At 35.5% G+C, this 23899-nt stretch overlaps 1 protein-coding gene and 1 pseudogene across 1 annotated transcript in view; one reads left to right on the forward strand and one right to left on the reverse strand.

The window, feature by feature from the left end:
• UBXN4 (UBX domain protein 4) overlaps nucleotides 1-20941 on the forward strand; it is a 36361-nt gene extending 15420 nt beyond the window's left edge. Inside the window, exons 6-13 of the mRNA XM_090279500.1 lie at nucleotides 1325-1418; nucleotides 9205-9259; nucleotides 10011-10175; nucleotides 11134-11261; nucleotides 15798-15900; nucleotides 17573-17704; nucleotides 18625-18827; nucleotides 20388-20941. Coding sequence (XP_090135626.1) covers nucleotides 1325-1418; nucleotides 9205-9259; nucleotides 10011-10175; nucleotides 11134-11261; nucleotides 15798-15900; nucleotides 17573-17704; nucleotides 18625-18827; nucleotides 20388-20526 — 1019 coding nt within the window. The 3' untranslated portion in view covers nucleotides 20527-20941. The remainder of the gene's footprint in view (nucleotides 1-1324; nucleotides 1419-9204; nucleotides 9260-10010; nucleotides 10176-11133; nucleotides 11262-15797; nucleotides 15901-17572; nucleotides 17705-18624; nucleotides 18828-20387) is intronic.
• On the reverse strand, nucleotides 750-1062 carry LOC150021935 (non-histone chromosomal protein HMG-14 pseudogene; annotated as a pseudogene).
• Nucleotides 20942-23899: the final 2958 nt, after the last annotated feature.

Consider the following 23899-nt stretch of genomic DNA (forward strand, 5'->3'; position numbering starts at 1 on the left):
AGACATTTCAATTTTTACGCAATTCTTAACATACATACCAAAAATGTAAACTTATCTAGTTGTGATTCTTTTCTGAAGTTATTCCAGTGACTTTCCAGCTTAAAATTTGGAGACTAATTTTCCTTAATAAAACGTCAGATACCAATATATGCAAATGTTGATATGCTATTACATCAAAGCCTGACTAATTCACAATTTAATATCATTTACACTATGTAATTGAATTTTCAATCTTTTAAAGATTCTATATTAAAGTTTCTAGGAAAACTGGACTACCACACCAAAGATGTTACAGAGTGCACAAAATTCTGACAGGGAGAGCCAACATCAAGGAGTGGTTTTCTTTAGGAAACAATTCTACCAAAAACATGAGAATAAAGTAAATTAAAATGTTTAAGACATGTTAAATGTACAAATGACTCCAAATTGCCATTTAGTATGCTTTGTATTACAGGATATAAAAACTACTCCCATGTGGAATGTTAGTTAAGCTGACACCCAAGACAATCAAAGCCTCCAGTATTCATATTCCATTATTTTCTGGTTGAACCAAAAAATAAGCAACCAGCAAATGATTTCACCTCTTAAAAATCCATTTACACTTAAAAAATTGGGATGAGGTGGAATTCCTTCCTTAAAAATGTTAGAGCTACTTAAAAACTTGCATTTATAAAATAGTTGATACAAGTATTCTTCTGAATTGTAGAAGAAGGGAGACAGGGACCACTGATAAGACTTGATGTATGATATTAATCAGGCTTGGCTTTTTCTTCTGCTTCATCTGAGGCTGGTCTCTCCTCGTTTTTTGCTTCTCCATTTTCTTCTGGTGGATCTTCTTTAGGTTCCTGGTTAGCCACCCTGGGCTGTTTTCCTTTTGCTGCCCTTTTCCCTTTTGTTTGTCTGCAGATTTATCCTTTCATACTGCCTTTTTTGGCTTGGTTTCTACTGTTGCAGGAGCAGGTTTAGCTGATAACCTGGCCAGTTTCCCCTTGGGCTTTTCCTTTGCCACTCCCCCACAGAGCTGACCTTACTCTTGGGCTTGGTGGCTATGGGTGGGCACATGTTAAGTGCCTGAGCAGACCTGAATTGCTTGGCTGCTGCCCCTTCTCCCACCACCCATGCTGCTTGGACCCTCAATGGAGGTGTTTTTATTTCTTATTTATATACTATTGCTCATTTCTTATCTCCTGCTCCATTCTTAGGGAAATCATGTAATGTTTAAGAAATAAGATTAACAAATGTTGTCACCCAAAAGATTCATAGCTTTTTTAAATTGGCATTAAATGCAGTATTTTTCTTATTTCTTTATATTTAATAATTTAAGGAGGAGAAAGATCAGACCATGCCACTCCATCTCAGGAGCCCAGTGGATGTTCAAATCAGAGACCTGCAGAGGACCTCACTGTTAGAGTGGAAAGGTTTGCTCTTATTTTTGCAAGTAGTATTTAGTTAAAAAGACAGTGTTTTTCAGTTATTTTGTTAATTTGAGTAAAAGCTGAAATTGTACAAATGAAGTTTCGGAATTCTGGGTTGAAATTTTTTTTTATTACCTGACCTACCAATGTGTATCCATAAAGATTAATTCTAGAAGTAAAGTTCTGTGTTTCTGAAGTCATCAGTCACCTTTAGGTCTGATCATTCTAAGAATCTTTTTTCACTGGTATTATGTTATATGTGTGTTTCCATCTGTCACTTTTGCTTTTATCTCTCAATGCCATGTGATAAGTTCCAGATGGGTAAGAATTTCAGCTAATTTTATGACTGTATACTGAATCTGGATTCTGCATAAATGGGTGTCCATTAGTTGGTCAAATAATCGGATACAAATTTCTGATTTTTTTTGTGGTTTCTAGTTTAACACTTTAATAATTTAGTAATTAGTAAAGCATAGTCTTTCATACTATAATTCTTAAAAGTTATATGAGTTATTGGTAAATGGATAAGCAGAATATTTTTTTTAATCCTGACTTAAAACCACTTAGTGTTATATGAATGTTAAGAAAAATTTCTTAGAGATAATTTACATTTTCTTGTTCACATAGATGCTCTGGAGAAACAAGGTTCAAAATGTTTGCTGACATTGGGTATTTGGGCTTCCTCACAATTTATAAAAATTAGCTTCATTTCAGCAACACCTAGATCTTAATGTAAAAAGCAGGATAGATCCTCTTACAATGGTGAGTGGAAGAGCAGCAGCAGGGAACCAAAGTTCCTCTTTTGTTTCCTTCTGTTTTGCTAACACCCACCACTGGGCACCCTTTCTTGCACTACCTTGGGGTGAAGTGAAATTCAAAAAGTAGAAAAGGATTTGGAGACTTGGTGAGAATAACAAGAAATATGACAGGTAGCCATTTATCCTGGCATAAGGTCAGATGCTATTTAATTGCAGTGGGAATGGGGAGTTTCTATTTTTGTTTCTTAAATTTATTTTTCAGTTACAGTTGACGTTATTGTATTAGTTTCAGGTGTGCAACATAGTGATTAGGTATTTACCGGTATATACCTTACAAAATTATCATCCTGATAAGACATACCCATCAGACACCGTACATAGTTATTACAATATTATTGACTATATTTCCTATTCTGTACTTGACATCCCTGTGACTAATTTTATAACTGGCAGTTTGTATTTCTTAATCCTTTTCACCTTTCTCACCCATCCCCTCAACCTCTCCCTCCTGTTGTTTCTTAATAGTTACCATTCTCATGTAAGGGAATGTCTGCTGTATCTGTCTGCGTGGTTCTACAAATCCAATATAGTATGTCATTTTAGCTTTTAAAAAGTTAAATGTGTATGCACTGGTATATATGTGTTATGTATTGTATAATGAATCAAATAAAGGCACTTTAATACATACAAGTAGAGAGGGGAGAGGGAGGTAGAGGTAGAAGAGGGTCTAAGGGGGATAAATGGTAAGGGAAAAATTTTAGTGAAGATAAACTACTAAAAAAGACATACAACAAAATATTTATATCAATACCTATGAAAGAGGAATTAGGGTTTTGTTTTGTTTTTTTGCAGTTGCTAAATTTTCTTGGTGGAGCAATATTACTTTTAAAATTTCACATACCAGGTTAGAGTGATGCATAATTAGTTGAGATTCCTTAAACTGGAAAAACCTTTCAAGTGCTCTTGGAGATAAGCAATTTTTTAAAAAGCATATGCTGTCAGGACCATTATATGAAATATATGTGAACTGGGACCTTTTTAAAAATGATACAAATATTGAAATTGAATGAAATGTTGACTAACTTAATGAAACAGTTTTCGTTGGGAAGTAACTGTTTGCTGCTTAGACAACTTTTGAAAAATCCGTGTCATATGGTCATTAATTAAAATCATATTAAGTACTTCAAATTGTTGCTCAGATTACTTTATCAGATTCAACCAATAAAGCCTAGGTACTGATACTATTTAATAATTATAGACTGAGGTCCTGCATATTACTTATCTGAGTTATATCTCATTAGGAATTGTGTTCCTTTTTTGGAAGCTGATTCATTGACAATGACAATAACTAAAATCACCAACCTATATATTCCTATCCCAAATGTCTTCTTAGCTCATCATTTCTATACCTTAAGGGTGGGTACCTTAATCCCATTGTACCCTGTTTTAGACTCTGATGCTTTTGTGTCTCTGACTCATTCATGCTCTGCAGGGTTATTGGACCATGAAACCGTAACATGCTGCTAGTTTCCCTGTCTTACAGAACTAAATTGCAGTGTTTTTTCTGAGCCCACATGGTTGGACCCATCAGTCCCCGTGGTATACTCTAATATGTATACCATTATGTAATACCAAGCTCTGTAAAGCAAAACTCTTGCATTTTTCTCTAACCCTGATGGCATTTTAAAATATATTTCATACAGCCTTAAAATTGGGAAGGATGGATTAAAAAATGTAGAATTCTAACTTTCCTCTCAGGCTGTAAAATCTTTTTACAAAGGTCAAGTTTTTGGGAAGCTAATTACTCCATGTTAGGTCTTAGGCTTTTTTCTTATCTAGCTTGAAGGAAAAGTAATTTTGTTAGGGGAAAAGTTGACTAAATCAAACTGATGTCAGCTCATAAACTTATCCTATCTTATACATGAGAACAAATACTTTTTATCTTGAATTGCCTTTTCTTGAGTAAGTAAACTTTAAAAAAAAGGACTGAAATTTGTAATTGTGAGATTGAAAATTTTCAATACTACATAAAATAATATAGTTTTTTTTTTTTTTTTAAAGCTAAAAGATATGAAGTACAAGTCTTTTAGTGATTCAGATGAAAAGAAATAACTTTTCATTAAAATGCATTATTTTGTTTATATCATTGTATTTCCCAGAGCTATCTGGGAAAGATAATATATATATAATACCATCAATTTCAGCCTTTTATTTGGGAAGGTTTCAAGCCTCAGAGAGTTAAAAGAATAGTATAATGACCACCTTTTTGTTGATTGGTTTGAAAGATGCAGACATTTTATTTCATGCTAAATGCTTGAGTGTGTATCCCCTAAAAATAAAAACATGGGCCAAGGTTCTGAGGTTCTATTGGCTTTGAGCAGGGGCTCCACACTAGGTGGGGAGCCTGGGATCTATACCCACTGACCCCTAACCCTGCCCCATCCCTCAGGCCAATAAAAAGCCAATTGAGTAAAAGATTCCCAGATGCAAAAGTAATGAAACAGTTGATTTGTCATTAAGATTCAGTGGGCTTTTCAACCAAATTAGAACAAAATTACACCCATTTTTCTCAGAAGATAATTCTGTAGGAAGAGTAAAGACATTTTCAGATTTTAGTATAATACCATTATCACACTAAAGAAATGGTAAATTGTGAGATTATCTAATATTTGATCATATCCATTTTTCCCCACTTACCCAAATAATGTCCTTTATAACTTTTTCCAGATTCAGGATTTATTCAAGGATCATTTATTGAATTTTGTTTAGTCTCTTTTAATCCAAAACATTAGCTTTGTTTTGTTTTTTGTTTTTGTTTTTATTTTTTTATGACTTGGACATTTTTTTTAGTCTAGGCTAGTTGTTTCTAGAATGTTTATTTATCTGGTCCCTCTTCCCTCTTTCTAGGTTCAAGTTAAACTGATGAGAACATTACCTAGGTACTGTTTTGTCCTTCCTGTTACATTAGTAGGCAACTAATATCAGATGTATGCATTATTGGTGATGTTAGTAAGTTTAACCATTGGTTAAGATGGTGTCTGTTGGATTTTTCAATTATAAAGATACTCTGTTTCCTAATTAATAAGTTGTCTATGGAGTGAGTTTGCTATTCCTCAAAAGCTTTCACCCAGTGGTTTTGGCATCCATTGATTTTTGCTTGGATCAGTTATTTCATTGGTAGTTAAAAGTTACTTTTTCCTGATTTTATTTCTTTTTACATTTATTTGCTAGCTTTCATTCTTCTTTAGAAAAGTACTTTCTCTTTGATCCACCTCTTCCTAATTTCTACCACCCCCCTTTTTTTTCAGTGAACGTCTTATTAGACACCAGCATCCAGATCAAGAAATAGAAAATTACCAAGGCACTGCATGCACTGGGGCCTACTACCTTCTTCTTAATTCCTGCTTCCTTCCCCAAAATAACCACCATCCTGAATCTAACACCATACATGAGATTTTTAATTTATGAACATCATAATGAAACTGAGCAAATTGGAGCTCGGCCATGTGGCGCCTTGACACATGACTCAGTAATTAGTGTTGAAGGAAACAGGTTTTTATTAAAGGGCTTGAGAGCACTCCTGCTCAGAGCTCTGTTCTCCCATAAGACCTAGCACTTCCCTTGCTCCCCAAAAGGCTATAGCCAAAAGCTATGTGCCCAGAAGTTCCCCATATCCTTTTCTTAAGCCAGCTGTACAAACAGTTCTCCAGTTCCTCTGGAATGTGCACTTGTGGGTTTCAGAGTCGCCATCCTCTCGCAGCAGCTCTCTCCTTCAGCATCTGGGGTATGTTGTTCTCACCCTCCATGTGGTGGTTCAGGGAAACGTGCTGTGTTACTGGATTATGATGGAGTCTGAGGAAGCACACGTCCCAAGAGAGTGCCTTCTCAAGAGAGTGGCTTCTCGCTATGTCTTTCAGAGAAGCTGAAGTCTGCAGTTCAACATTCCCAGTCACAGTTCAGCTCCAAGCATCTTCCACAAATCCATGCTTGGATAGACAGGTCCCCGCACAGCTCCATCAACTTTGGCACCATCTTCTCCTTCTTACTCCAGACCTCATGGTGTGCTCCCACTCCAAATTGCATAGCTTCCCCCTTACACCCTTTAAGACCAGGCTTCTTCCTCTCTCTCAGCCCGCCCTTATTTTAAATACTTAGCCAGAACTTCCTGTGTGATGTCATATCTGGCCCCTCCTGTGATATCGCCATTTTTGTCAGTTCCTCCACATCTTTTACCTTCTTATGGCTGCCATCTTTAGTCCGGACAAGAGTTCCCAGTGACTTCCCGGTGGACATCTGCCCCCTGCCTCTCTAGGCAGGTACCGTGTAAGCTCTCCAAGCTTTGTCCTAAGTTCTTGAATGCTCAGAGTCATGTACACCTTTTGCCCTGGGCTACACCTTGCCCTGTGGTTGGTAGACCTCTTCCTTCAAAAAAGGTGGGCTTTTAACTGCCATTGTTATACAAAGTGTCTTAACCACCTTATCATCCACTTCCCCCTTCCTCTAACAGAGGGTTGTGGAGGTTTTCTCCTATTTTCAGGGACTCCTGCTCTGCACCCTGTTACAGAATCATACCACATGTACTCCTGTGTTTGTTCTCCTTTGCTCAGCACTGTATTTGTGAGGCTTTTTTGTGTTGTTGCATGTGGCAATAGTTGGTGCACTTTCATTGCTGTATAGTATTCTATTTGACTATACTACAATTTATCCATTCTACTGTTCATAGACATTTGAATTGTTTTCTGTTTGGGGCTATTATAAATAGGGCCCTGTGAACAATCTTGTACATGTATGGTGAACATGTCTTCTGGGTGTATTTGTAGGAGTAGGACTTCCTGGGTCATAGATACTGGCCAGTTTTCCAAAGTGGTTATAGTAATTTATAACTCCTCAGCATTAAGATGTTTCACAAATCCTTTTTTTTTTCTCTCTAATGTGTTGTAGTTTATTTCTCTTATTCTTTTTGGTACACAGATTGCCCCAGATTTGGGTAGTAGAATCCCGTTCATGCTGGGTCTTCTGTGCTTTGGACAGGCTTCTCATTCTTTGAACACTCCCTTGATTTTTGGCATAAGTTGTTCAACAAGTATATATACCTGTGTAACCCAAACCCCTCTCAGAGAAAGTTGTATTATTTTCTGAAATTGAGATATAATTTGCATACTATAAAATTCAAAGTGTACAATTCATTGGGTTTTAATGTATTCACAAAGTTGTGCAGCCATTACTACTGTGTGCTTTCAGAATCATTGGTTTCTAATTGATGAATTTCTTACAGTTGGGAATCAGTTATTTTTTTTTAAGTATATTTTATTGATTATATTGTTACAATAGTTCCAATGTTTTCCCCTTTGCTCCCCTCCACCCAGCACCTCCCCTCCCCCAACAATCCCCCGCACCAAGTCCATGCCCATGGGTCGTACTACAAGCTCTCCCGCCTCACCCTTTCATATATTCTTCTTCTTTTCTTTTTTTAAATAAGTAAATAAATATTTTAACAATAAAAAATAATAATCCCTCCCTCTCAGACTTAAGACCCTTTATAATCTTATAAAGGACAATGGGCGAAGGTCTCGAGCTCCTCTAGCTGCTTCAAGCTGGACATGGTCGTCGTCCTACCTACCCTTGGGTCCAGAAATCCCTAATAAGAGTGGGGGTGTGGAGGGGAGGGTGGCCTTCCCACATGGAAGGATCTTGCAGACTCCAGGTCAGTTGGCTGTCCCTGGACAACGGTGTGCTTGGTTTAACAGGCTGGCATCCTTGTTGTATTCTGGGAGCAACAGATTTGGCAACAGGGTTAAAAGACATCATTCAGTCTATAACCACTAGATGACAAAAGACAGGTATTAATTTTTCAATGCCCCACATTAGGGAAAAGAAGGGCTTCTTTGGAGGAATGTGTGTCAGGCACATCTCAGCTGTCCAAAACGCTTTTGCCCATTATACTTGGTTTGGGCTGAGGGAAATATTTTAGGGTTCCCCCCTCACAGACCTTTGAGCTCTTTCTGTCCAAGCCATTAGGATAGAAAAGAGAAACCAGTTTTAAAGTGAAGCCCCCAGATGACCCCATACTTCACCAACCCAGCCACTTAGTTCAGCCAAACCATTGAGTCTCAGGAGGCAGCGATGCAGACAGGATTAAGTGAGGCCTATACATACAGACAATCACTCAGGTAATCAGATCATAGCCTTATGCTCTTTGAAAACAGAAAACATGTTAATTTATGTAACATAACCCCACAAACAAGTCTCTAAATCTGTAAGACTGTCTAATTGGAAAGACATCCAGTTGCAAGGCATTTGACATTCTTCTTGCCTGTAAATTAAACATCTTTGATGATACCACAGACATAGTTTAATTTTCAAATGAAAACATATTTTAAATGAAAAGAAACTTTAAAGACGGTTAGCTGCACTACTTTATAGTCTACCACTGAGCATTGTGATTTTCCTTGAATCACGATTTTTCTCCCTAAGATTACCCTCCTTGTCATTAAAGGGACTGCATTAAGTCCATTTTTAATTTATCCTGTTCATTTGCATAAACACAACAAGAACAGCAAATGATCACTTATGATCTTTAGTTTATTTTGCTGGAACTTACGCAAGGAACATTTAGGGTGACCAGGAATCAGTTTTGATATTAGTTTTTATAAATGCTAGCCTTCAGTGTTTTATTGTTAACAATTTTATACTATATTGCTGTTTACTTCTGTGTAAGTGGGTTTTTTTGTTTGTTTGTTTGAAGATGTATATTTTTAAATCAATGTCAGATCAGGGGATAAAAAGGGACTAATGGTAAGTAGGAGATAAGGTACCTTCAGCTGGAACTAGGCTTCGCAGTGGGCATCCCACTGACTCATCATGGGTTTCTCTAGCAGCCAGGAGCAAAGCAGACCATTTGTTCCTTTGCCTTCAGGATCTTCTCTTGTTTGTTTGTTTCCCCAGTTTTTAGCTAAATAAATCTCCTGAATGTATTTTATATTAATATGATGTGTCTCTGTTAATGTATTTTTTAAAAACTTAAAATACAGACTGACCAAAAAACTTGAAGAAAGGAGAGAAGAGAAAAGGAAAGAAGAAGAACAGGTAAAGTTTGTGTACTGAGCATTGTTTTACTCTTCCATTAAGTGAGGGAATATTGGACTCGCTATTCAGTTGGCAGACCTAGGATGGCTCCCTGGTTATAGTTCAGTGTTGAAGCACAATAAAGGGAATTATCTGTCTTATAGTAGAATCATAGTGTCCTTTTTGTAAATTCCTGGGAGTAAATTGACTCATGATTTGTTCCTCTGCAATGAGTCTTTTACACTAAGAATAAAGGGACTTCAAACTAAAATTATTTTGCTTTGATGCAGATCAAAATTTTATTTTCTTTCCATGTAAAAAAAAAAAATTGTAGACATAATTTTTCCTGTGGTCTTGCTGCATATTAGTGCACCATTTATTTTTCTACCATGCACACCTAATCTGCATCATCTCTATGGGATTCTAATATAGGAAGGTTATGATTTCTTCAAGCCAAATAAATGACTACCTTGTTGTCTTTAGAGGGTAACATATTCGTTTACCTTAGAAACCAAAGACTTGTAATTCTCTCTGTTTTCAAATTACATTGACCTCGTCATACTCTTACTAGAACCACTGGCAGAGATGTATAAATTGATAGACATTTGACCATTTTTCCATGCTGTTAATAAATTCTCCTGACTTCTTATTTTATGTAGTTGTTTTATTCCTTTAGCTATACCTACAACCAGCTTTCCCTGCATACAGAATAATATCTAGGGCACATTATTAAATTATGTTTTTGGCTGATAAAACTTTCTGTTTAACTCAGAGAGAGATTAAGAAGGAAATTGAGAGGAGAAAAACTGGAAAGGAAATGTTGGATTACAAAAGAAAGCAAGAAGAGGAATTAACAAAAAGAATGCTAGAGGAAAGAAACAGAGAAAAGGCAGAAGATAGAGCAGCTCGAGAGCGTATAAAACAGCAGATTGCATTGGTGAGTATTAAGGGTTTTTTTTTTCAAGATATTGTTAATTTTTTTAGAGGAAAAAGAAGGAGAAAAAAAAAGGAGAGAAACATGTGTGAGAGAAACAGAGTTGCGTTGCCTTTCTCATGCCCCCAGCTGGGGACCTGGCCCCCAACCCAGGCATGTGCCCTGACAGGGATTCGAATTAGTGACCTTTTAGTCTATAGGCCGGTGCTCAATCCACTGAGCCATACCAGCCAGGGCTATTCAGTTTATTTTTAATGCTGACTGTAGAACATTTGTGAAATTGTTTTTCCATGCGCCTAGATTTTGGTTTATTATTAGACAGTGTACACAGAAATAATATATTTTAGTTACTCAAGAAGTACCAATTCTCAGCTTCCTTTTACAGAAATTGTACTTTGAGTTAAAGTACAGTTAAGATTAAAATTGAGATGATTTTTTCCAAAGTAATTTTTTCCATGATATGTTAGGAATTTTATCAGTAATCAGAAGGTAGTTTTCAAAGATGCCCTAGAAAAGAAGCTAAGAATTGGTTACCTAGCAGTTTCCTCTAGTCAAAAGTATTTTGGGGGGACATTCAGAGAATTTAGACCATCACGTAGAAGCTTAGGGTGGTTTTGCAATAACTGCTTTTAGAATTAAGCAGTTGTAATACATATGAAAACCATGCCTACCTTAATATTGTTTGTTCATTTTTTTATCCAACAAATACTTATTTACTATGTACCAGATCTTATTCCGATCTCTGGGAATATAGTACTGACCAAAAGCACATCCTTGCTTGTTTAATAACATCTCTGGTCCTTGGCAGTTGATAAAAACTGAAATATACCAGATCCAGAGTGATTTATTATAAGGCTTTAAGGAATTTCATGCATGTGTTTATTTGTTCCTTGTGTTTGGAAATGTGTGAGTGGAGCATTTGGCAGTGAAAGATAATTAGTGTCTAACGACTGTTTCAAAGGATCGCGCAGAGAGAGCTGCTCGTTTTGCAAAAACAAAGGAAGAAGTGGAAGCTGCTAAAGCTGCTGCCTTGCTGGCTAAACAGGCAGAAATGGAAGTTAAGAGGGACTCTTCTGGAAGAGAAAGAAGGTACTTTATTTCCTGCGTGCGTTGCTATAAGAAGACATATTGACCAGTTTGGTAGCTGCCAATGGTATTTGTTATTGAATGTGAATTTTCAATACAACAATACTAAATACAGACACTCCCTAACTTAATAATGGTTTGACTTAGGATTTTTCAACTTTTAGAGTGGTGTGAAAGTGAAAAGCATTCAGTAGAAACTGTACTTCAGATTTTGAATTTTGATCTTTTCTTGGTCTAGTGTTTGTGGAATTACTCTCATGATGCTGGGCAGCAGCAGAGAGCTGTAGTTCCTAGTCAGGTGTGCTATCACGAGAGTAAACAACCAATATTCTACACTGTGTTAATTGTATTAGGTGATTTTGCCCAACTGTAGGCTAATGTAAGTATTCTGAACAAGTTTAATGTGGGTTGGGCTAAGCTGTGACATTTGGTAATTTAGGTGTTTCAAATGTATGATATTTTCACTTTACACTGGGTTTATCAGGACATGTCCCCATTGTAAGCTGAGGAGTGTCTGTAAATGGCTTTTAAAAGAGGGCTCAAGAACTCTTTTCCAAAGACAGAAAGCAAATATATCAAAGTGATTACATTTTGTATTACAATTTAAAAAAAAAATTTTATAAAAGATTTTATTTAGTTTTAGAGAGAAGGGAAGAGAGGAAGAAAGGGAGAGATACTGATCAGCGAATGAGAAATACATGGTCAGTTGCCTCTCGCATGCCCCCAACTGGGGACCTGGCCTGCAACCCAGGCATGGGCCCTGACTGGGAATTGAACTGGCAACCTTTCCATTTGCAGGCCAGCGTTCAGTCCACGGAGCCACACCAGCCAGGGCTGTATTAGGATTCTTTAGTTGTCAGAATCTCAAGTCAAATAGGATAAAGCAAAAGAGAGCATTCATTAGTTGTACATTTAGGAGTTCCATTGATGGATTTGGTTAGTCACAACTAGATCCAGGAATGTGAAGGATATTATAAGGACGTTTTCTCTCTCTCTCTCTCTCTTTTTAATCTCTTGGTTTATTCTGTTTTAGCTTCATTCTCAGAGGAACTTATTAGGTGATATTAGGAGAGCCCAGGGCCTCAAAGATGAGCCCTTTCTCCTAAAGCCCATATCATTCACCAAGAATTCTGAATGACTCTGCTTGGATAATGTAGCCACCTCCAGATCAATCACTGTGTCCACTTGTGTGGACTTTCTGGTTGGGGTAGTTGGTAAGCCCACCCCTGTGGTGAAGGAGGTGAAGGAAATGTTGTTGGTAATCATACCAAAATGAGAGACATGTACCAGAGATAAGGCAATTCCCAAAACAAAAATATGCTGTGAAGACAAACATTCACATTTCCAGTATATCCTGTTAGTTGGATTAGGGTTAATATTTATTTTCTTCTCAGTGCTTTTCTATATTTCCCATATTGGAAAATTAATAAACAGTACTTTTATAATCATAAAAATCACTTAAAAATCTATTCCTAAAAGTAATAAAATACTTAAGAATATACTTAACAATATTAAGTCTTCTTATCTATGGAACACAGAATGCCTTTCCATGTATTCAGGTTTTAATTTTTTCAACAGTGATTCTAGTTTTCAGTGTACACATCTTACACTTTTGTTAAGATGGCAGTACTTTTCCCAGACTGATTTATAGATTCAGCACAATCCCTATCAAAATCCCAGCTGGTTTTTTTTGTTGAGATTTTTGCAGGAATCTGATCCTAAAATTCATATGAACATGCAGGAGGCCCAGAATTGTCAAAACAATCTGGAAAAAGAACAAAGTTGGAAGACTAGACTTTCCTTTTTAAAAAAATTTTTATCCAAGGTTATATTTTATTGATTTTAGAGAGGAAGGCGGGATGGAGAGAGAAAGAGAAAGAAACAGAGAGAAACATCTGTGTGAGAGAGAAACATCAATCAGTTACCTCCCATACATGCTCCAACAGGGGATTGAATCCACAACCTTCTGGTGTATGGGATGATGCTGCAACCAACTGAGCCACCTGACCAGGGCAAGATCAGATTTTTCTGACTTCAGAACTTACTATAAAGCTTCAATAACCAAGACAATGTGGAATTGGCATAAAGATGGATCATGTGATAGACTTGAGTCTCTAGAAATAAACCTACACATTTATGATCAATTGATTTTTTGAAAAGGGTACTAAGACCATTCAGTGGGGAAAGAAGAGTCTCTTCAACAAACAGTGTTTGGACAAGTGGATATCCACATATAAAATAATGAATTTGGACCCTTAGCTCACACCAAAAAAAAAAAAAAAATTAGAATGGATCATTTATTGAAATATAAAAGTCAGAAGTATAAAATCTTAGAAACAAAATAAGAAAATATTGTGATCTTGGAATAGGCTATGGATTCTTAAACATGACATCAAAAACACAAGCAACAAAAGAAAACAATAGATAAGTTGGACTTCATCAAAATTAAAACATTTTGTGCTTCAAAAGACATCAAAAATGGGGGCAAAAAACAAAAAAGGTGATTAAGAAGTTCAAACTGCCAGTTGTAGAATAAATCATGGGATATAAATATTTTATTTCTTTATTTTTAGAGAAAGGGGAAGGGAGTGACAGAGGGGGAGAAACATCAATCGTTTGCCTCTCACATGACCCCAACTGGGAACCTAGCCCACAACCCAGGCCTGTGCCCTGGCTGGGAATTGAACCGGCAACCTCTTGGTTCACAGGCTGGCACTCAATCCACTGTGCCACACCAGCCAGAGCAAGTCATGGGATATAATGTATTGTATTTTTCGCTCCATGAGACACACTTTTTTCCCCCAAAAGTGCGGGGAAAATGTCTGTGCATTTTATGGAGTGAATGTTGTGTCATAGACCGTGATGTATATTTCCTGACCTGTCAACGGTGGCGACAGCTATTAGAAGATGAAGTGGTGGGCCCACATGAAAACTTTGGAGATACTTAAATGTCCCACTTCACTGCTGAATCTCAGGGCGTCTGGTCAGTATGAAGATGGCGAAGGAAGTGATATCAGTGATTGTGAGCAACTGAGCTTCATACATTCTGACACTAGCAATGATGAGTTTTGGGGGTTTCCAGAAAACTAGAAGACTACTTGAACCTTAAAGTCTCTCCTCATTTGTTAATGACAGGGATGATGGTTCTTAATACCGCTGTTGACTGCTGTCCACTTTACATGGTTGAAATATTATTCTGTTATATTTTATTAAATATTTTAGTAAACTATTTGGTTCAGAATATTTTTTTTTCTGGTTTTCCTCCTCTAAACTTAGGTGTGTCTTATGGTCAGATGTGTCTTATAGTGCGAAAAAGACGGAATACCATGTACGTTATACAGCATAGGGAACATAGTAATATCATCATTGTGGATGGTGACAGATGGTTACTAGTCTTATTGTAGTGATAATTTCATAAGATTTATAAATATTTAATCACTATGTTGGATGTCTGAAACTAATATAATGTACGTCAACTATAATTTAAAAAATAAATTTAACAAAATCAAAAAAGTGAAAAGATAACCCATAGAATTGGAGAAAATATTTGCAAACCAGATACAGCTAAGGCACTTGTATCTAGAATATAAAAGGAAGTTTTATAACTCATGATAGGATTTGAATAGACATTTCTCCAGAGAAGATAGACAAATGGGCAATAAGCACATGAAAAAATGCTCAACATCACTAGTCATTAGGGAATTCAAATCAAGACCACAATGAGATACTATTTCATACCCTCTAGGATACCTACATTTAAAGAGAGAGCAACAAGTATTGGTTTGGAGAATTTGGAACTTTACTGTGTTGCTAAAGGGATTATAAAATGATGCATCCACTTTGAAAAAAATATTTGGCAGTTCCTCAAGATGTTAAACATAGAGTTACCATGTAATGCAGTAGTTCTAATTTTAAGTATATACCCAAGAGAACTGAAAATACATGTCCACACAAAAACCTGTACTTGGATATTTATAGTACCATTCTTCATTATAACCAAAATGTGGTAATAACCCAAATAAATGAAGAATGGATAAACAAACATAGTATATCCCATACAGTGGAATATTATTCAGCAATAAAAAGGAATGATGTACACATGCTACAACGTGGATGAACCTTGGAAAACATAATAGTATATGAAAGAAGCCAGTTACCAAAAAGCTACACACTATGATTCCATTTTATGAAATGCCCAAAGTAGGCAAACCTATAGATTCAGAAAGTAGATTATATGGTTGCCAGAGTTAGGTGAGAGAGGAATGCTAATGGGTTTAGGGTTTCTTTGGGGGTAATAAAAATGTTCTGGAATTAGATGTTGGTGATGATTGAACAACTCTTTATTAAAAACTATTGAATCTTATGCTTTAAGAAGGTGAATTTTATGTTATATGAATTATAGCTCAGTAAAGCTGTTCTTAAAAATACAAAAAGATGTGACATTGTGAAAAAAATGTTTTCATTGGACATTTCCACTAACTTTTGATATTTGAGAATGTTGAGGTGAAGATGCTAACTTAAATTTTCTTATTTTCATAGCACTGTCGCAAGAATTCAATTCCGTCTTCCTGACGGTTCTTCCTTTACGAATCAGTTCCCTTCTGATGCTCCTCTAGAAGAGGCAAGGCAGTTTGCTGCACAGGTAAATTTGTCTTGAGTTGTAGTAAAGATAGATGAAGTAAAGGTTATGAAAATGTAGGAGGGGTAGATTTTCAAACAGAATTTGAAGAATATGAATAAATCATGACTTATCCCCAGGAGGGAGGCACAGGGCAACGCTGGGGTGTGGTGACGCTTCCATCATCTCTTAGTGCCACGTGGGAATAGCATATCTGCTTATCGTGCAAAAATAGGAATTTGCTGATGTTGTACAATAAGCTTGGAAAACTCTCTTTACTGCTTAGTAGACTCAGCTGAATGAATGAAAATCAAATGATTTTTCAAAGGTCTAATCTGAGGGAGTTGTCCCTGGTAAAAAAGATGCAGTGTTTCTTGGTCCTTTTCACATTTCCTGCAGGTTGCTTAGAATGTTTTTGAGATGGCCATTTTCCCACCATCTGTCAGCGGTCTAAGCCTAAAGATCAATAATCTTTATTTGACAGCAAGTATCTTCTTCAGGAATTTACTTCCAAAATTGTGGCCTTACTCCAAAATCTGTATGGGTGTGAAATTTTGTATCTTAGAAAATAAGATGAGTAACTTCCAATTAGTTTTTATTTTCTGATTGATTTCTTATTCAAAATGTATTCTAGGCATCATATGTTCTTTAGGATCCAGACTCATACGTACCAGTATTTGTCTCATATATCACTTCAGTGTTAAAATTAGAGTCCAGATCTTTCCACTAGATCTCATTTCTGCATTTAATCTGCTACCTTACTTTGAGGTCCCAAAAGAATGATACCTGCTGTCTACCTTCCTCCACTGGTGAACTGGGCTGGACAGTATAAAAATTGATTTTGAGAACTTTTCCATAAGCTTTATAATAGAATCAACCCAATAGACACTTTCATTCTTCTTTTGCTTTGGAGCCCCACTTTGGGCCTCTCAAGAGGGGGTGCCCCTGGCCTGAGTCTTACTGCTTTTGCCACAGGTAAGGGAAGAAGGAACCATGTGAGGGGGAAAGAAAAGATCTTTGATTGCATGAGTCCTATCAGAACTTCTCTCCAGCAGAATGATTTAATTTTGTATTTGTGTATGTTCTTATGTTAGAGTGAGAACAATGAGAGGTATGTATGCTATGACCTACAGTAAAAAATTATAAAACGCTAAAATGTTAGTCTTTTTCTTTCCTCATAGCAAATTGCTGCCATACTTAAAAGAGGTATCTAATTGTTAATTTTTACTCAGTTTGTTCGTATAATTTTAGGAACTACAGATACTCTTGCTATTTTATGGTCATTATTGAGTTATGAAAGCTTTTATTAATTTTTTAAAAAGATTATTGATTTTAGAGAAAGAGAAGAAAGGAGAGAGATAAACATTGATTTGTTCTATTTATTTATGGATTCATTGGTTTATTCTTGTATGTGCTCTGATCGGGATCAATCCCACAACCTTGGTGTATTGGGACGATGCTCTCAACTGAGCTACCTGGCCAGGGTATAAAGGCTTTTAAATACTATATGGATTTGACAGCTTTCAGCTACACCAAGTTTTTATAAATGTTTTTTGAGTATACATTTAAATGAACTTTTAAAAATTCAAGGCAATTTTAATTGAAAAGTCATTTTAGATACATATGAATATGTAATATCTTACTATAAAAAGGCACTATTGTAATGTTTTTAAACTTACTGTTTGTTATATTACAGACTGTTGGCAACACTTATGGTAATTTTTCATTAGCAACCATGTTTCCCAGGAGAGAATTTACCAAAGAAGATTATAAAAAGAAACTATTGGATTTGGAACTTGCCCCAAGCGCTTCAGTGGTACTGTTGCCAGTATGTACATACATCTGTATATTTTTCTGTTCTTACAGTCCTGTTTGCTCTACTCTAGATTGTTTCTTATAATTAGAGGAAGGGAAGGTGAAAGGTATATAGTGGATAATTAAAATCCACTTATCCTAAAATATTACATCAGTTTATTGTTCCATTATCCTGTGCTTTATGTATTGTTATTGCTAATGAGACATTAGTTTAATTTTCTCCTTTTTTCCTTGCTTATTTTTATGGACAAAAAATGACCAATAGGAAAAGAAAATAAGAAATGTAGAGCATTTAATCTACAGACTTAGTGGTTTTTTAATCTGTGTAGTACTCCCCTGTTTACCACGTTTTTAGAAAACTTTTTAACATATTAATCCCATTTGATGCTTACAACAATATTTTAATCTCTGATGATGAAGAGAGGCTCAGAGAGCTTAAATGACTTTGCCAAGGTGCCACCTTATATGCCAGAGGTGGATGAAAGCCGGATCTTCTATGTCTGGGTTAGTACAGTTTTCCCTGCTCTGAACTAGAGCCCCACACCTAAAATAGTTAGTCCTGCAATCATCAGGATTAATTGCATTCACTGAGGTCTGAACATTTCCCCTTTTTTGAATAATCAAGGAAGACTTTTCTTATCAAATTACTAATTTTAGTAGAAAGGTTTAGTTCTCTTAAAAATAATTGGTTCATTTTACCAAAAACTCCATTCTGGTTTCTGTGTTGTAATTACTCCTTTAAAAATCAGAGCTCCAGGAGTTCCTAGAAGCTTATATACACTTGAAAAACCTCAAATTAGTAATTTTACTTCTTGCAGTAAACTAAAATTAATAAGACTTTCTTTTTTCAGATAAAACATTTACCTAGAACCTTGAATGTAATGTGATTGGGTTGATAATAGTCTTTATTTAGGTTTACTTCTTAATTTTTAGGCAGGAAGACCAACTACATCCATGGTACATTCTTCCAGTGGAGACTTTTGGACATTGTTGGGGACAGTACTTTACCCATTCCTTGCCATCTGGAGATTGATTAGCAACTTCTTATTTAGTAATCCTCCTCCTGCACAGACCTCAGTGAGAGCAGCATCTTCAGAATCCTCAAACCTTGCATCGTCCAGCAATTCAGAAAAAAGGTATCTGTGTTTTCCCCATTTTAAAAATATTAGTAATGCCCCAAAATGAAAATTTTGTTAGATACTTTGCCTTCTTTCTGTATATGGGAAAAAACCCATGTTCTGAAGATTTATTGTATCATCTCTCCAGGGAAGCTCACTTACCTGAGTTTTCTTAGCCATCTAAAACCTACTTCACCTCTGCTGATTTTATTTTTTAATTTATTGAAGTCTCTTCATCCCATAACTGTAAAAACTGTTTTTTCCCCAGGTCTGAATAGTAATGTTTTTTTCTTACTAGCCGTGTTAGTGTATAACAAGATATTTCATCCCATTAATTTCTCAGTCATCTTGCATAATTTCTTTAGAGGGATTGTGCTCCAGAGAATTTTAACCCTAGTGGTTCTTTGATCTGCTGGCTGTCTTCTCTTGGTCATTTAGAGAAGGACCAAACTGAAAAACCAGATATTCACTTGAAAATGGTGATTCTTCAGAGAATTATTTGGATTAGTTCCTTAACCAGGAGATCTACCTTTTATTACAGGTGGTTAAGGTTAGAATGATAATACTAATTAATTAATAGACAACACTAGGGGTTTTAGCTCATACATCTGTTAAGATTTTGCATATTTGAAAGTATTTTCCTAGAAGATGAGATTATATCCCTTTCTGATAATAGCACAATTTAATATAATGTATACCTAGTATTACTAAGTAATGAAAATTTTTGCCTGTTTGCCATCAGTAACGAGATCCTAGTCTTGCCTTGCGTCCTGTTGACTTTCTAGATAAAGATTTGTGTAAATATTGTAATTGGGCTGACTTAGCTTTATCATATTTCTTTCTTAACTGTTAGGAAGACCAGTCGTAGCCATAGTACATTATTCAAGTGGGGACAGAGGGAAATTCTTCTCTAGTCTTAGAATAGCATTCTAACTCAACCTTGTTAGAGCTGAATTTTAGGATTCTTACTGAGCAGTGGGTGGAAGCATTTAATCCTGAATTAGTATAATATTGGATAGCTCACTGTGTGACTTTTTAAAACATTTTTCAATAAGGGAAAAGGACTTGGGTTGGGGCAAAGGATGGTATGGATATACATCTGAGAAGCAAAACTTTGTTTTCCACTGTTGGTTTTCCTTTTTTCTTTTGCTCTCTCTCTTCCCCTCTAGTGTTGGAGAATGAATTATCTTAAATTTCATCCATTTCCCATTTTCAGATGAAGAAGTTCTGTTTGCTCTTAATTGTGTAAATAAATTATTGAACATTATAAAAGGATTAAAAATTGCTAATTGACCATTTCTGTAAATGAGGCTATGAATGGAGCTTTGAAAATGGAGTATATGATTTGGCTGGTCTGTTTTGGAGAACGGATAAAGTTAAACTGCCAAAAATATATAAAGTCAACCTGCCAAAAATACATAAAGTCTAATACTGCAGTAATAAGATATAGTTATCTTCCATGAACTTTCCTTAAAAAGTGGTTGCCTATACTAATGGAATTGTAAAGAAAACAGCTTTGTATTACTGCTGTTTTAATTTTATATCATCTTCTCTTTTCTCCCTCTTTTGTTATATCAGGGAACCTGTTAGAAAAAGAGTGCTGGAGAAACGGGGGGAAGACTTTAAAAAGGAGGGGAAGATATATAGATTGAGGACTCAAGATGACGGTGAAGATGAAAACAACACTTGGAATGGAAATTCTACTCAACAAATGTAGTGTGACAAGTACATTATGTGCAATAATCATTGTTTCTCTTACGATTTAATTCAACTAAAATTCTACTGGAGAGAGGTGGGACTACTTTTATGTTTTCTAACCAATCTATAAAGTGTCTCTTTATTCCTGTTTAGTGGGTTAAAGTTGTTTAACTCAGACAAGTCAAAAGATAAAATAATTTGCTGTTAGGTCTTTGCATATGGTAACCAACTGCTAGATGCCTAAAAGAATCAAAAGCTCTGCCACAACCTCCCTTTATCAGCTTTCTTATTCAGTATTTCATGTACCCATTAGCCCTGTGTTCTCAGATGATACGTTTTGTTTAGAGCTATTTTGCTCCAGAACTCTTAAGCCCACACAAAGTAACTGGTGTGTCACTGAGTAATTTGACTCTGAGTCAGAGCATTTTAAGTAGCCAATCAGATGATAATTTGGTTTTTTTCCCCCTCTTTCCACTCATCAGCTGCAAGCAAAATCTTGTAGTTTTTAATCTTAAACACTGAATAAAAAATCTTTTCCAAAAAATTGGAATGATCTTATTTTTGCTTTCACTTTTGTTATCCTAGCATCTTTTTGTTGCTCAAGGCTCTTTTGAGGTGATGTGTCTGCACTTTGCATGGTGTTACGGTTTTCGTTTTCATCACATGCAAAACAACAGCTAATATACAACTAGTCTTCTCATCTTTATACTGAAGTTTTGCTGTCAGTAATCACACTTCAAAAATCTGAAGTACTTGTAGTATGGGACAAGAAGAATGGAATAAAGATATGCCTTTTGTTCATTTTATTATTCTTAAGAACTTTAAATTACTCTGACTTACATGCTCCTTTCACCATGTTTTTGGTAGTGTAGTTCACACTAATAATGTTTGAAAAAGGGAGTCAGCTTGACAGTTCCTCTTTTAATCTACTTTTAGTTGGGAAGATAACTACCCTTGAGTGAACATACAGAAGGACTCATTTATAATGGGAGGGAAAATTTTCTCATCAGACTTTCTGTTTCTCACTTATGAAATAACAATGACATTTTAAAATGGTAATAGTAATTGTTGGCAAGGAGACAATGAGACAGGCTATGCTGTTGGTTGAAGTAAAAGCAAGTATAACTTTTTTGAAAAACATTATCAGAAACAAATATTTCATACTCTTTGATCCCATAATTTTCCTTAAGGAATGATCGTAAGTGCAGAAAAAGTTAAGGTATAAGTATATTCATTGTGTTATTTATTTTACCTAAGAACTAGAAACCAACTGAATGCATTGTGCAGAAATAACTTTTGATGAGGAAGAATGGTACAAAATTAATTCAACAATTCAATTTAATATGTGTTTATTGAGTACCTGTTATTTATTGGGGGTGGAGGAAAAACAGGATATGGAGCTGTGGGTACAGTGTGATCTTAGCTTTGTAAACACATTTAAAATATAGACACTACTGTGCATTAATATAATGCAAAGAAAACACACCAAACATTAACAGGGGTAAGAGTGGTTATATGTGTTTTTAGTTCTCTTTTTTTTTTTGCACCCTTATATGTTTTCTCGATTTTCTGCAATGATCATATTACTTCCATAATCTAAAAAGTAAGCTTGAAAAAGAAAATTCCAGCAAGCATCCCATTTAAGTAAAGGCATGTGATCTTTAAAAATATAGCAATATGTGGTTTAAAAAACAAAACAAAAAACCCTGTCAAATGGGTGTCACCCTACTAATAGCTATTAGAAATATATCTGCAAAAACTTAGAGTACCTCAAGGCAGTTTGCCTTGAAAAAATATATATAGATCTAAAAAAAATATATGTAAAAGAATGGTTCAGAGTCTTTGAGTAAGAGGATCCCTCCTCAGTTCTATATTTTAAAAAGTATATGTGGAAAAAAAGACACTCAGAACACTAGAGGAGGCTATAAACTGAAAATGAAATCTCCTTATTTGCATTTTACCCCCAGTTTTATTTCCCAAAAGTAACCTTAATCTATTAACAGTTTCTTTTGTAATTTTCAGAAAATTTTTATGTGTAATAAGCAAATATGTAATCTTTATATTTTAAATAAATGGGATCATATTGTATATACTACTCTGCATCTTGCATTTTACTTACAGTCTTGAAGATCTTTCCTGTCAGTACATAGCCATCTTATCTTACTAATGGCTGTATAGCATTTTACTTGATAAATGTACCCCAACTTATATCCATTGTCTGGTGCCATTAATGGATTATTATAGTGTTTTTGGCTTGTTTTTGTTTTCCTATTACTACAAACATTGATACAGTGAATATCTTTTTGAAGGTATCTTCTTAGGTGTGAAAATATACCTCTAGGTTTGTATAACTTAAATCTGGTATCCCAGAAAGGGCTCTGGCTCCTGTCCCCATGACTGTGGCTGACGTCCTCAAGATCTAACCTGTTTACCTACCACTGATTTGGCATGTCACTTTTGTCACGTACTCTATTCCTATATATCTAGGCTTTCTTTTCCTTTGTTAATTTTTTACTGAGTCAAACAGTGTTTGCAGTTTGGATTATAAAAAAGGCTGCCAGATTGCCTACTCTTAAGGGTTTATGACTTACACCCCCACCACATCCTTGCCAGCATTGTATTATAACTTTTTAACTTCATCAACATGATAGATGAAAAATTGTCTGCATTTTTTATGCATTGTGTTGATCATGAATGAAGTTGAGCATTTTTAAATATGATTGGTCATTTTGATTTATATTCTGACAATAACCTACTTGTTCTTTGCCAGTTTTTATTTTGTGTTTTCCATCTTCTTACTGATTTATAAGAATTCCATGTATATTAAGAAAATCAGCCCTTTGTCTAGCCTAGGATGTAAATATTTTCTCTGTTTATCTTACGATGAATATATTGATGGTAATTTTTGCCACAATATTTATGTGGTCATATATATCAGTGTTTTTCTTTTCTCTTTTTTTCTTTTTCCCTTTTTTTTTTTTTTAGAAAGTACCTTCTGTTTATAATTTTCCGCATTATTTTTTTTGAAGATTTTATTTATTTATTTTTAGAGAGAGGGGAAGGGAGGGAGAAGGAAAGGGAGAGAAACATCAATGGGTGAGAGATATCTTGATTGATTGCCTTTCGCATACCCCCATCTGGGGGCCTGGTTCAGGCATGTGCCCTGACTGAGAATCAAACCAGCAACCTTTCTATTTGCAGGCTAGCACTCAATCCACTGAGCCACACCATCCAGGGCTCAATAGTGTTTTTCTTTATGGCCTCTGGGTCTTAAGTCTTACTTGTAAATACCTTTCTCACTTCAAAAAATAATTTTAAAAAATCCCTTCTGTTCTAGAATTCTCATGGGTTTTTTTTTTTTTTTTTAATGCATTTAAATCTGGTATCCCAGG

This window comes from Furipterus horrens, unplaced genomic scaffold, assembly GCF_987537825.1.
Source record: "Furipterus horrens unplaced genomic scaffold, mFurHor1.1.pri manual_scaffold_1, whole genome shotgun sequence".
NCBI lineage: Eukaryota > Metazoa > Chordata > Mammalia > Chiroptera > Furipteridae > Furipterus > Furipterus horrens.